Genomic DNA, 15,242 nt, shown 5'->3' with positions numbered 1-15,242 from the left:
GTTAAATTCCTGCTCATGGCACGTTATTTTTTCATCCACTTTTCTTCTTACTTAGGTTACATTGGTTCTAAAAGCTTCCCCCATATATTCCTTGACTTTATTGTCTGTTAGATCTCTGTGTGTATGTATATATATATACATACACACACAGTTGAAACCCGCAATAACGAAACCCCGTGAGTACGAAATCCCCGCGGCAACAAAATATTTCCGGATCCCCGGTGAACGCTCACAGAAGCCTATGTATTACGTATCTCGCGGAAATGAAATGTTTTTGGACAGCGATCCCACATTGATGAATTTTCTACAACGGTGTAAGCCTTATTTTACCCTCCCGCCAAAGGTTAACTGTCGAAAATATGCTCGTATGCGTGTTATGCGCGTACTCAAAATTTGTAAACAAAATTTGCTTTTGCCGCGCTAGCGTGAGTACCACCATTTTTGTTTACTTAAAGGGAGGACGTTGCTTTGGGATCGCGAAAAATGGTGAAAAAAAAGATTTTTTGGATAATCAAGTTTTCAGTTTCTGGAACCCTTTTTCTATCAGATTTCAAAATATGTACACTGAAAACCACGCAGAAGTGCTTCGGAAAATTCATTTCACCCACCTAGGTAGCGAAACTTTTCTGGAAATCGCGAGAAAATGGCGATTTTAAAAAAATTATGGCTTCGCGATGGCGGGGCCGGGAGCCGGCTTTTTGGGCTTATCGGAGAGCATTTCTCAGTGTTTAACTTTGCCGCCTCAGCTGTCTCCTCCCTGTAAAAAAAAAAAAGCGCACAAAAAGCGAATGTTTGAAGGTCGTTTCGAGGCCCTTGATTGACTGTGGCCACCTTGTTGCCTCAGCTCGCTTCGCCATTGGCCCGATGCTCGCTCCGGCAGATCGTCGTCTGCTGCTTGTGCGTCGCGAGGACATGGCTCTCGAAAATTGCTACTTCGTGACGTGTTCACGGCTCAATGATCACTTAAGATATAATTACGCTTTAGTTAGGAGAAGTAGACGGATGCGAGATCAGGTTACTACGAGCGCGGCACGTTATCGGAGTCGTTTTTAGCCCTCATTCCATTGACAGCGAGACTGCCGGCAGGAACGACGCGCTAGCGCACTCGTGGCCACGTGCTTCGTCGCAAGCAATGAAGCTGTAAGCGGAAGCGGCGGCACGGTCAGATTACTACGAGTGGCCGCACTGGATGCACAATCAGATTACTACGAGCGGGCGCGTGGTCTACGAGCGCGGCGCTTCATCGGAGTCAGCCTTAGCCCCAACTTCACCGACAGCGAGACTGCGAACAGGAACGACGCACTAGCGCATTCGAAATAACCCGCGAGTTGTTTTGGATGCGCAGGACACCCTTCGCTCCTTTGGCGCACATGACGATGACATAGCAATAGACCACTTTTTCCAGTGTGAAGGCAGAGCTTTGACGTTGTTGCATGGCAAGGGTCGGCAAATTGCGTAAGTTGACCGACTTCTGGCAATAAATTTTCGTTCTGCTGGCCGTATCACTGTTTTTATGTCTCATACTCGCGGCAACCAAATTTTTCGGTTCTCCCGGCGATTTCGTTATTGCGGGTTTCGACTGTAACATATATATATATATATATATATATATATATATATATATATATATATAGAAGAAAGAAAAGTGGATGAAAAAATGACCAGCTGTGAGCAATTTTTTCATCCACTTTTCTTTCTTCTTATTTACATTCCATTGGTTCTAATAACTTCCCCTGTACATTCCATGGCTTTACTGTCTGTTATATCTCATTAATATTGTGTTAAAGCACGAAAATACGAGCCCTTAGGTATACACTTCTCTCCCTTATATATATATATATATATATATATATATATATATATATATATATATATATATATATATATATATATATATATATATATATATATATATATATATATATAGTGGGAGTAATAATTCAATGGGCCAGTTAGTCTTTGTGGAGGTATGGGATATGGCACAACGGGAGCGTTGTCAACAAGAATAAATATACTTATTTCTTAACAAGGATATATTTATCCTTGTTGACAATGCTCCCGTTGTGCCATATCCCATACCTTCGTGTGTGTGTGTGTGTGTGTATGTATATGTATATATATATATATATATATATATATATATATATATATATATATATATATATATATATATACATATATGGCACGTGCTCTCGAAAGCCTGGACTACCTATCAGCAATGCTCTCTGACCATGATGAAAAACTACTGTCATGCCCCTTAAAACAGACAAGACACAGCTGCGCACGTATCATACATGGTGTGTGATGTTTGCAAGCAGGGGCTAATCCCCAATGACATTGAGCAGATTCCCTAAAAAAAAGAACTGCCACTGGCCAAACAATGAACAAACTCCTTACAATAGCTGTACTAACTGATGCACTGAACTAAAAAGGATTTGTATTTGCAAGTTAATGAGAATAACAGCACTCTACAATGAACCAACTCGCCAAAAAAGAAGTTTTGATGAAGAAAAATAATCTTGCACACAGCCATGAAGAGCGAATGGAGTATGCATATAATATGTACACAACTCCATAACAAAGGACAGTCAAGAAAATGTGAGATGGTGGCCTTTAGGTTGAAAAAAACACTTATTACCTGTGTACCTGTGTATATGTGTGCGTGCACATGTGTGCGCGTGCATGCGTGTGTGAATGAAAGGGGGGGGGGGGGGGCATGGCCCAGAGCCTGTACTCCGAAATTGGCAAAACAGGCACGCACTAGTAGTGCGGGTGATGCTATCAATGCGACAACGCATAGGCAAAGCTAAACATCACACTTTCACATACCATATATAACAACAACAGATAGGAACAGGCTGTGCAGTACTTACAGATTTGATACCAAGTATACCTATCTTTTTTGCCGTATACTTGTAAGCAGGAAAAAGAGAAAAAAAGGAGACCTTTATATCTCACCCCGATTATATGCATTCAACATACTAGAATGAGCACTGAAATCCAGGTACTGAGAAACTGCACTTATAGCGAAGCACAGTAATATTGGACAAAAACTACTTGCGGTAGCAAAGAAACGTAGGTAGAACACATCCACACATTTTGTCCCTAGTCCACTGAACATCTAGCACATTTTCTTCTTTCTCTTTTCAGCACCCGGGATCGGCATGCCCCAACTACGGGAAAAACAATTAAGGAATGTGGAAGGCAATGATATAGCACAGAGCCAGGAGGATGAGTGAAGTCTAGCGGACTAGGCACAGGCTGTGTGCAGTCAAACTTCTTCGAAATCCCTTTCAAAAGACTTCTTCGAAAATCCCCCTCCGAATGTCTATTGGTTATTTTTTTAAATATTTCACTACTACGAATTTAAGAATACCGAATATTTCAGAATCTCTTGAACACTTGAAAATAACGAATAGCAATTTTAAAAAGTTACTCATGGCTGTAAAAATAATGCCCAGCTTCGTACCTACCACTATCAAAAATGAGATTCGAAATGCGGTATTCAAAAATGGGATAGCCCTATCGCTATCCTCATTCCCTGGTACCCGTTTTTTACATCAGGCATGCGGCATCAGGTTTTCACTCCATTAGCCCCATTGAGCTTCAATTAGGCAACTTTACCTGCGTGCCACGGCTGTTTTCGAGCCTTTAGCTTGATGGTTGAACGAAAGGAATGCTAAGAGAGTGAAAAATGTGACGCGAGTGACCTGTGGGATGAACTCGCTGATGTATACCCGAGCATGCTTCAATAACGCTAAACACTTCACACAGTGAGACGACAAAGCAGGCACATGAGCATAGCTGACGACCGTTATGATCCGTATCATTTGTCGTGATAAGAAAACGCTGATGAGTGCAAAGACAACATTGAAACAACGCACGCAAATGAACGTGATGTACACGCTTAATATAGTTTTTCAGCAGACGAGGTGCCCACATCAAGATAGATTGCCCTCTCGCTCGAATAAATGTGCACTGGTATCTTGCGTTTGTTTTTTCTCGCTTATTAGAGCATAACACAGTCGCGAATGTGTACACAGCACAGGTAGGATACTATCGTGTTTGCGTTAACGATTTTTGTGAGAATTTCTAATACTTTCACAACGACTTTTCAAACTAACGAAAATGATTCTTAGCGGTCCCTTAAGATTCGTTGTACCAAGATTTAACTGTAATTAGGCTTAAAGAATTCCAAGAGCCGCTCGCCTTGGGCAAGGAAAACACTTTACCGCCCCTGCTCTCTATTCAACATGTTTTGCGTGGAACACAATGCAACAAAATTCTTGGGAAAGTGATAGAATACCTTGTATTGCAAAGAAGCATAGGAAGCACTTTTACTGATGCAAGCAATTCTATTTTGAAAATTACGAACCACCCAGGAAAATTCAGTCAAATTCTACACAAAGGAAACTGGGCATATCACAATCTAAGCGCTCAATTTACCATTTTCAGGGACTCAATAACATTTCCCATACACATACATTGGTGCTTTACAGGGACACTGAAGGCAAGCAACAATTTATGTCAGAGTATAAGCTCAATGTATTACAACGTCTAAAACAGCAATGTTATCAACAGGAGTGCCTCGCTTGCCAAGAAATTAAGCTACATGCATATTTGCCGACCTTGCAGCACGAAAATTTGGGAGACCACAGCGCGTGGGGGGAGGGAGGGCATGAGAAGTTTTTAGGGGCAAAGCTCCTTGGGGTGTGGGTCATTCCCTCCTCTATAATAGTAGTGGTATATAGCCCATTCTAGTTGGTTTTAAAAATGCTCGCTAGATGGCGTTGTGTGTACATGTATCCTTGAAGATAGTATGACTAGATGGTGTTAGCTGTTTTCATATAGTTGAGGACTTATCATTGACGGACGGACTGACAGACTGAAAACAGACTGTACGGCCCACTCATCTTTTACTCCACGAATATGCTGCGATTTTTTTTTTTTTTTCATATCGTAAATTACGGAGACAGACATTTACAACACGCTGTCATTGCTTCCATCTACTGCGACTGCGAAAGCACTGCGTTTTAAAGCTTCCACCATAGTATTTTCGGCATCTGTAGGCAATTCCTCGACGATGGCAGTTTGTTTTCGTACGACTCTCATCCACACTGCTTCGCATCCAAGCCCTTTGGGAACATTTTACAAAGCAACGATCCTGCATGATCCATAACGCTTAGCGGCAAGTTCTGTTCCACAAGAAGCCCCATGAATAGGCATTCTGCGTGCGCGAACTTTCTACGCACCTATTTTTGAAAAAAGCTTTTGATCTTGTCCTGCCCTTCCGCGACACAAACGTAGTTTCGGTGCGTCTGTAAAGCGATGTGCACCTTTATGACAGCCTTGCTACTGTGCGAAACGCTTACATTGCAAGTGCACGTGATTACAGAATCAGTAGCAGTTCGCTTTTTCCAACTGAACTCGGGCAAACACGTAAACCCAACTCTCCCTCATCCCCTAACAACGCAACAGGAGACGTAGGCCCAGAGTATAGCATACAAATTGTGGGGGTCAAGACGGACAGACAGACAGACACAAAAGTTGTACCTTTTCCCTAACTTTTTTTTGATATGGTGGCAAGCGCTTCTCAGCCTTCACCAAGATGCATGGTGCTATAGTGCCTAGAATATTCACCCCAAGATCGACCTATGGGTGGCAGCACGGTCGCCGCGGTAATGTGAATAGGCGGCCGGCGGCACACACAGAAATGTACGCAGTGCCACTTTTTCTTGTAAGCGATTCGAGCAGATTTTCGGGAAATAAAATAGGGTTTACTGCTGCCTACTCATAACATGTATGCTGTCCATTGCAGATGGGACGCACAAAGCTCGCAGATCATTAACTATTACTAGCGAGAGAAACACGATCGGCCATTAAAACCATTAAGAAGGATTTCTGACACTTGGTGGCTGTCGGCGTTTTCCTATAGTATGTCATGTTTCTTGTATTTTTATTTCTAAGGGTGGAGCTTGTGTCTCTACTATACACCGTTGTAGTGCGACTGAATTCGTTCATTGCTCCATGCATGCAGGTCTTGGATACCACAAAAAAATATCCCATATTCTTGGGCTATGGCTAAAATAACTGCGAATACGCATTTGCATTTTCTTTATTCAATTCTCCATGAAATGAATGTAGGACAGAGGATATATTTATTCAAAAAAGCTATGTTGCCATCAGTGCTTTAGCGCTATTGTTCTTTCTCTAGTAACTGTATAAAAAGGCACTAGTTCAGCACACCGCTTTTTTCGATTGATTACCTGCATTGCAGATGCAACAAAGGTTCTGTTATTACCTTCAAGCGAAGAATGTCCGCTCTTTTACTTGGCCTATAACAATGCCGCAAAAGCGCGCAGGTAATTAAAAAAAAAATGGAACTTTGCATGAAATTATACGACACGCCGTCTACATTAATTTTGGTCATCTGGAGTCCGTAAAGCAAGCCGAAGTCTAACCACATGGGTCTCTCTGTATAAACTAATCACCTCCACGTCATTCCATTTTCTGTTATCTTTAAGGGAGAATTTAAATACAGAAGTGTCAGAATTTACTTGACAAATATTTTTCTGTAGTAAGACCAGGATCGTACAATTAAAAGATATCTCGAGCCCAATCAATGCCCATTGCATAACCGATAAGCAATAACGCTGCAGTTAGACTGTCTAACAACAAGGAAAATTTCGTTTATAACCGAGTCACTAGATCACTGCATTCACACAATATCTAATGCTCCTCATCTGACATTAAGGGCACTTTATGTGCTTAATGCGCTTAAGGTGTGCTTAAGGTGTGAAGCGGCACCTGCGCCAAAATGATCCTGGCGAACAGATTTGATTGATTGGTTTGTGGGGTTTAACATCCCAAAACCACCATATGATTATGAGAGACGCCGTAGTGGAGGGCTCCGGAAATTTTGACCACCTGGGGTTCTTTAACATGCACCCAAATCTGAGTACACGGGCCTACAACATTTCCGCCTCCATCGGAAATGCAGCCACCGCAGCCGGGATTCGATCCCTTGACCAGCGGGTCAGCGGCCGAGTACCTTAGCCACTAGACCACTGCGGCGGGGCTCCTGGCGAACAGTGGGTACAATAACAATACACAGCACTCCAGGCATGTGCGCGAACTGGTCTTATTGCCCTCGACTAGCATATTTGCACATTCAGCCAAGGAAGGCCAAATGTTTCTACAGATCGTTTTCTACAGCACAGCGAGACAAACCGCCCTGTGAGGATGAGCTTGACATACGCAAATATGCTAGCCTTATATGGCTAGCAGACAACGCAGGGAGCAATCCACATTAGGCATGCTTCAGTCTGTGGCCTCCAGCAGGCAGCGACTCTCCTCGATCTCGAGGCGAATACTTAGCGGTACTCTGCGGTATCATTACAATGAACTACAGAACTAGTGTCAAGTGCTTTTCCACAGTGCCACAACTGTCGCAGCAAGAAAGGCTGACGTATGTGTGAGATAAAAAAATGCCTCTGCTGTGGCGGTCACTTTTCTAGAGATTCAAGATAGCATTCGTACACTCTGGATATTAGGTAAAAATTCGGGAATCCCCCCGGACAATTCAAGGGAGTTGGCTGGTAGGTAGTTGTATCACATGACGTGCACCACGAGTGGGACATTGGCGAAATGAGCCCAATGCCGTGAGAGCATCGAACTACAAATCTCTAGTAACCAAACAAGCTGCTATGAAAAAACGTTCTATGCATCAAGAGGCATAACAAAATGCTTCTTGTTCGTTTCCGTTTTATTTATAGAAAAAACAAGAGCCTGGCATTACTATGAGAAATGGCGCAAGTGGTTCAAAAGTTCACTTTTGGGGTCGTTAAGCTGAATAAGTAGTGCGACCTAGCGAGGATCAGTTGAACAAAGCAAGGAGAAAATTGTTTAATGGCCGTTGTTGCTGCCGTGGCTCCCGCTTTCGTTCTGCCGCTACAAGTGTCGGTGGCCACCGTGCAGTAAAGCCAGTCAGCATTGTGAACGACAACAATGAAGCAAGACATACCACTTTCAGGTGGGGGGGGGGGGGGGTGATTTGAAGTGCGAGAATGCAAGGCGGACCTTCCAAACAACTTTATTTGAAGATAAGCACCTCTTTGGCACAAAAGTAGCACTACGAAGTTTCTGGACCGCTATTTAGCAATCAACATTGACTTATTTGTCTTTAGTGCTCCTTAATGTCTTCAGACTACTGCGATTTCGACATCGATTACGCATGCTGCCATCACACAAGGAAAGAAACACTGTCAGCTGCATAGCATAAATTCATACATTCGGAGTCCGAGACAAAGCTTCGCAAAATTGAATGCATCCCTAAAGATGAAAGCTGTCATCGCAAAGCACCAGGAATGCTTTTTACACACATGTACTAAGACACGTTCAGTGGGACAGTACATGAAGTGCTCTTTATATACTATAACCAGTTGCAGAGAATACTAACCATGTGTGCAATGTATTTTAGGAAATTTGTCACTTCTTTTATGTGCTGGTTCTAATTGCCGGACTCATTGACAACAGCCAGGTTGCCAACAGACATGTTTTTCTGCTGGTGGTAGCATTTACACTAAATTCAACTCCCTTCCACCAGATCGGAGTGCATGCAGCCAGCATAATACTTCACAACACACCGCTATATTCACTTGCTCCCGTTAAATGAACTCTGATAAGCTTACCAATACTCATTCACACTCGCTCACATGCTTTCCACAACACTGCATGGCCATATTTGTTTACAAAAAACCCATAGAGTTTTCTATAAATACACTAGAGGGAACTCTGGCACTAGTGTCTATGGAATCGCCCACGCATGGCACTTCAGTGAGCATGGGAATGATGGGTAGTAGATGGATTCGTCTAATTTTCATATTTTCGGCTTTGGTTAGCTTCGCATGGCTTGGAGCTTTTTCACAAAAAAATTAGCACATGTTTAGCGTTTACACTTCACCACCCTAGCCTTTTATTTTAGGCTTACTATTTCAAATCGGGTCACCAAGTTCGAAAGGGTTTGTTCTTTTCTTCAAAACAAAACAGAAACAAAGCAATAAACGAAGCCACAAGTGCGATTCAAGCCCTGCAAGTATGACGACCAGACAAATTCGTGTACTACCCATAAATCCCGTCGTCACAAAGATCACAGTGCCAGAGCCCCCTCGAGTTAATTTTAGGGAACTGTATGAAAAAACCAATATCCTTCATTCAGCAGGTTGGTTTTTTCTTACATTTTTACTTATAAACTCCTGAGAACCAGCAATAAAAAATTTGACAAAACACTGTATTTAACACCACTCAGTGCTTGTTTCCTCCTTGGGAAAAAAAGAAAGTGTTGAAACGTGACTGGTAGAGTATACAAAGAATACACCACCAATCGAAAAAAAGTGTTTCTCTTCAGTGTCCCTTTTACGATGGTTGGTAACACACAGAACTAAGCAGCACCTGAAAGAAATTACCTTAGTAATGCAGCTTTTTCTTTTTTTTTTTTTTGTTCTTTTGGAAGGAAAATTTGCTTATTCTTGGACAACCACTGGCTGAACACACACACATGCACACATTATCACACACAGAGGCAAGAGCTTGTGAAAATGCCCTACCTCCAGACGATGCAGGCGGTGGTCGCGGTTGAGTAAGTCTTGTTAGCAGGCTATTGGGCCTGTACCCGGCATTGTAAGAACCTGGAGGCCGCCGATAAGACTTTTTCTGAAAGACAAGGAAATGTAGAAATGTCAAGAAAAAGTGAATCAACACACTTCCAGCTATTCTATCACCAAATCCAAGGCACAACACAAGCAACAGTTTCAAGTGAGGATGCCTTTGCTTAAATTTGCTGCCCTCAGCAGACAAATGTTTACCATATTGTGAAATCAACAGCATATTATTTTGTTCTCCATTAGATCCTAACCATTCTGTTAACTATTGACCTGCCTCTAGCACACTGCTCCCGAGAGTTGCAGTTGCTTTAGAAGTTTCTGCACAAAATAACTAGTTAAATCCTTCATCCTTCCTGGAACACTTAATAACAGTCCCTAAAACAGGCTTACTTGACATTTCTAAAGGCTTTTACGCTAGTTCAGGGAGACGTCTCCGACAACCTTTTAGTTTTTACTAAAACCATAGCTTTTCCTAAGTATGAAAGTGAAACGAGAGGCAGTGTTACTCACAGCCACGGGCCTTGGTTTGGCAGACTTTTGACCTCTGACCATTTCCGCAACATGCGCCGTAGATTCAGTGACAACGACTGACACTACCAAGTTGCCTTCTGCATTCCTGTAATGACAACAGATCATTTGAAATGTAGCTCACAGAGCACCTTTCATCATCATCACCATCAGCCCAACTACGACCATTGCAAGGCAAAATCCTCTCCATGCATAGTAGGAGGTGCGCATCATGCTGTAAAAGCTTGTAAATTTGAATCTGTGGCCCAGTCAAGCCGAACTCAACGAAACCTCTTGTAATATAAAGTGATGTATAATTAACGTGCCAGTCGGGTCCACTGCGGTCGGCTTTCCGATTAGTGATCTCTTTCCATGCAACACCACAGCCGACAAAACTTGACCCCCCTCCCATCATTATCATGCCCTAATGTCCATCATTTATTGACACCTCAGTGAGAGATCAGTCAAATTTCGAAGGCTATGCTTTCTGATCAAAGCATGCCATGACTGCCTTGCACACGAGCATTTTTGGAGCTGGATGATAGCATCAGCATCAGTAGCCCACTGCAACATGCAGGGAGACACGTAGAGTTCGGTCCACTGTTAGGGGGAACACGCGAGCGCGCGGCCGTCGATCCACGATTGCAAGGGCGGCTCATGCCCTGTGTCGTCTGCTACTTTCCCGCCCAAGCGCTCGGCGGGCGCTAACACCATGCTATGTTTCATGGTTGGAAGGAAGAGCTGGCTATGCTCGTTGCAATAAGCAATAAGTTTCTTGTCTGTTATAAAAAGCAGGCGGTAGGTTCAAGTGCTTGCGCAATGCTTACGAGTGACATTTTAGCGACACTAGGTTGCGCAAGTGATGGGCTTCGTTTTCGCTTTCACAGAATTGCACAGCTGGGGGCGTTATTTTTCGCTGAACAAATTTTTGGTGGCGCCAGCTCTTGGATGTGGTATGGCCAGGGTACCTGTGGATGAAAAGCTCCACATAGTTGAGCTATACACTAAAGAATACAGTCAGCGTGCCGCCGGTGCCATAGTGAACAGGTCACGCAAGGCTGTTAACAGGATTATCCTGGCTTTAGTGATTGAAAATAGAATTAAGGATGCCCATTGAAGACCAAGGTCATGAGTGACTGCTCAGAAACGAGATATGTATATTGTTTCCTGCGTAGCCGACAACCCACGAGCTTCTTTTAATAAAGTACGCCAGTGATTTCAACTGTCCGCTTAAACGTCCTTGGACCACTTGTGCGCATACAAGGTGCCCAGCAGAAAAATATAAGAATATTCTGGACACACTCGGCAGCTGCCACAAATCACCAGTCGCACGACACCGCAGCGTGGCTACATTTTCTAGCACGACCGCTCGCCGGTTAACACGGCAAAAAAGATAGACCGCCTACTACAGCAGCGAAAAATGACTGTGCCCCCCCCCCCCCTTCCCACCGTCCCCTAACTTGAACGTAAATGAAGACGTGTGGGGCAGAATGAAATCATCTCTTCTGCCTAAGTCTCCACGCAAAATCTGTGAAGGATCACCTCTGCGCTAGTGTAAACGAAGAATGGGAGCAGCTTAAGCGTGATTCATCCTTCACGGAAGCTCTGTGCAAGTGTCTCTGCCTGCAAGGATAAAGGCCGTACTCTATGTTGGAGGTGGCAATGCATCACCCGATACTAAACGAAGGTTTTCCTTATTCTAATGCTGAGATACCGTCTATCTAACTTGGTTGATCTTTTGTCACAAAAATATAACAAATAAATTTTCTCTTCCACGTTTACTCTAGTGTATAGTTCTACCTGCGACATTTTTCATGCGGGCACATGTTGGTGAAGCGTAGTACTTTTCGTAGACGTGCATGTCGCTTCAGTGAACTCACACAATTTAGAAAGTAGAAACTAATATTTGCCGGAATATTGAAAGTTTTCGAAAACATTTCATTCGCAAGTGTTTACTTAGCTCGGGACGGTGGTGTAAGGGTCATGGTGCTCGAGTGCCGACCTGCAGGTCACTGGATCAAATCCCGGCAACCGCATTATCGATGGAGGGGGGAATGCTCGAGGCGCATGTCCTTAAATTCAGGTGCGCATTAAGAAACCCCAGCTGGTTTAAATTTCTAGAGCCTTCAGCTGTGCCTTCTTTCATAATCATATTGCTGTTCTGCCATGTGAAACACCTTTATTTATTGTTATTAAGCATTTAATAATGTGCTTATAATTTAAATGCATGGTTTTTCATTGTTTATCGCCTTTAATCAAAATTGACCACTGTGGGCGTCGAACGCATCGTATCAGAAGGGGTCAAAAACCACAGCAAGAAACAAGCTGCACCTTTTTTGTACCTGCTAATTGCCAGACAGGGCACCGGCAGAATGGCAGCAGCATGAATCGCGCCGCAGAAAAATGAGAGCGCTCGGCAAGCGCCGAGACTGAGAGTAGCAGACGAAACCGGACAAGCACCGCCTTCCCGCTTTTATGCGCATGCGCGACATTTACAAATCTCGCCACGAGTTCACACCACGCAGGCCACCGGCGACGCGTTTGCGTGTTTCCCCTAACAGTGAACTGTACTGTACATTTACGAGTTTATTCCTCACATTCAACAAATCGCTAGCACTTCTTATCTGAATATGTCGAGCAAGTGTCATAAGATGGGCAGTGATAACTCCGAAACTCGCTAAGGTACGTTTGTGATTCGCTATAAGCCAGCACCAAAATGACATTGTGGTAGTCCTTTGTAAACAGTGAAGGCTGCAAACACTCGAAACATGCTGCCGCAACATGACCACATCAAATCACACTTAAATATGGTTCGTGAATTCCGCTTGTTACAAACACCTAGTCTGAGTACCACTGTACATCGCAATCTCACCACCGTAGAAGACTATATGCTCTATCACAAGCTGCATCACTATTCACGTCATAGAGCAAGTGCTCGTGGAATTTTTGTACAGATGACTAGTTACATGTTGTTACGACTCGCACCGCCTCTGACACTGTTGCGTAGTACACCTAGGTCACGGGCCGCCAAGGTTGTTTGGTAGCATGGTTCTCAGCACGCGGCTGCTTCTGCGCAGAGCTGATGGGTGGACAAGATGACGGTGAGTTAAAGCAATGTTTGTGTACAGCACAGAAATAGAGGCGTTACATATTCGGCACTGGGGCAGCTTAGGGACTTGAAGAGCCGAGATGTCTTCCCTGTGAGGCATACATCGGCTGCTGGCGACGCGTCCCTTGGCTGTTTTTATAGGCCCCGGGTGATTCCTTACACCACCCACGTCGCTGACTGTGATGTCAGATTCCTCCAGTCAGAAACCGTTGGGTTGCACCCATGAAGGAGAGATGTTGCCACGCATTGCGAAGACTCGCCAGACTGGATAGCGCCGCTTGCATCATCGGGCTGCTATCGGGCCCGTGGGTAGAGGGAGCTCGCCGTGCGTTGCTAAGACACACCGGCACCGCCGAGCTCGCTCGCTGGCCTTGACACAGATTGCCTTTGCAAAGGCAATGACGTTCGGTCTAAACTCCCAGGCGTAAATGCGTAAACACACAAGCTAACCCAAAAGCTTAAAAACAGACACTATACGGCCAGTAATTATAAAATCGCGGTGTTCGAGATGTTCTGAAGTTTAGTTTTTCTCTGGCGATCGACACTTCGATGCTAGCACATGGGCACTTTGTAAATGACTGCCGCAGCTGCCTTGCATCAAATAGACAAGATAGGATAAAAATAAAAATGACAATTCTCACTACCATATCGCTATTTCGCCACGTCCTTTATTTCCCTCGATATGTAGAGCTGAGCTCGTTGGATGCCACATGCGCTTTCGAGTTGCATGCATCACAGTAATATACTCAGCAGTAGCATTACCATACAGCTGAAGCAGCAATCACGATCACCCTTTGAGAAATGAGAATATATAGTATCACCGATTTCTTAAGTAAAAGATGATGGTTCCACAGGCGCTACCATTCCATCATATGCAGCCTTTAGTTCGCTACTTCTGCTAGTATAAATTTCATTTCCTTAGAATTCTCCCAGCAACCATAAGGAATTTGAATTAGCAAGCTTCTAATGTACTTTTGCTACATAATCTGAGACGTTATAGCCATAACAAGTCAAGAGAACAAAAGTTGAACGCCTTTACAAAAGACTCATTAGAGACAGTTTTTATCCCTTACATAAGATGTCTATGACAAGCAGAGGTATCTTGTTTTTATTTCCCAATTACCTGCTATTCTGGTGTGTAACTGCCAAAATAAAATCTGTAGCAGATTTTGGAGCAGCGAAATGTTACTTCTGGAACACTAAAATCCGAATTTGGGGCAGGTTACTGGGAAAAAACATTTTTTTATCATGAAAGACCAAATTTGGAGCAGTATAAGAAAAAAATGCTTACATTTAGTAAAAAAAAAAAATGCATGTACAAAATATCCAACCCACCCAAATCATGCAGAGTGAACATAAGCACTGCTATTTATATAAAAGTACTATTCTGAATTAGCCCACTGAGCAAACACTGAAGTCCACATTAGCATATTCCGCGCTTGTCAAATTTTTTGACAGACTCTGCGGATTCAAATGAGGTGCTGCCAAACTAGAAAGCTTGGCAGCACCAGAAGAAGGGGTGGCAAAAAAAAAAAAAAAAAAGAGAGACATTGCAGCAGAAGTGTCATTCGCTGCTCCAAATGATTTCCAGCAACTATTTTTGGTTGTCAGCTATTGTGCTTTTACTCACCACTTTTATGAGGTGCATACACCCATGAGTACAGTATAGACCTCATATAAAGCAAGTTACGGGAGTCGCGAATGTTCGCACTATAAGCAGTACCACACTACCTTTTTCAAGGACCGCAACTTTGTGCATGCAGCCTCGCGTGTCCAAAAATCGAAGCATGTGATGAATGGTGCTTACAAACATTCAAATTTCCAAATGTTAAAAAAAAGTTAACTACCAAAGAACTGCATTGCAAATGAAATTAACGCGAAAGGGTGTGGGGAAAAGAGGGTCTAACAATATAAAGCAACATTGCAAAAATTTGCCGAGGATTTCTCAGACCACCTTGATTATT

General features: G+C 43.4%; 1 protein-coding gene across 6 annotated transcripts in view; it reads right to left on the bottom strand.

Moving 5' to 3' along the window:
* The window catches only part of LOC119169603 (uncharacterized), a 103,340-nt gene that overhangs the window by 78,801 nt on the left and 9,297 nt on the right, over nucleotides 1–15,242 (bottom strand). For all 6 annotated transcript variants that reach the window (XM_075887250.1, XM_075887252.1, XM_075887251.1 and 3 more), the window contains exons 4-5: nucleotides 10,173–10,278; nucleotides 9,606–9,711 (exon numbers count right to left, since the gene is read on the bottom strand). In XM_075887250.1, coding sequence (XP_075743365.1) covers nucleotides 9,606–9,711; nucleotides 10,173–10,278 — 212 coding nt within the window. The remainder of the gene's footprint in view (nucleotides 1–9,605; nucleotides 9,712–10,172; nucleotides 10,279–15,242) is intronic.

The sequence above is a fragment of the Rhipicephalus microplus genome, chromosome 2 (genome assembly GCF_043290135.1).
Source record: "Rhipicephalus microplus isolate Deutch F79 chromosome 2, USDA_Rmic, whole genome shotgun sequence".
Lineage (NCBI taxonomy): Eukaryota > Metazoa > Arthropoda > Arachnida > Ixodida > Ixodidae > Rhipicephalus > Rhipicephalus microplus.
Note: the sequence above shows the minus strand (reverse complement) of the source record. Positions and strands in the feature narration are given on the sequence as shown.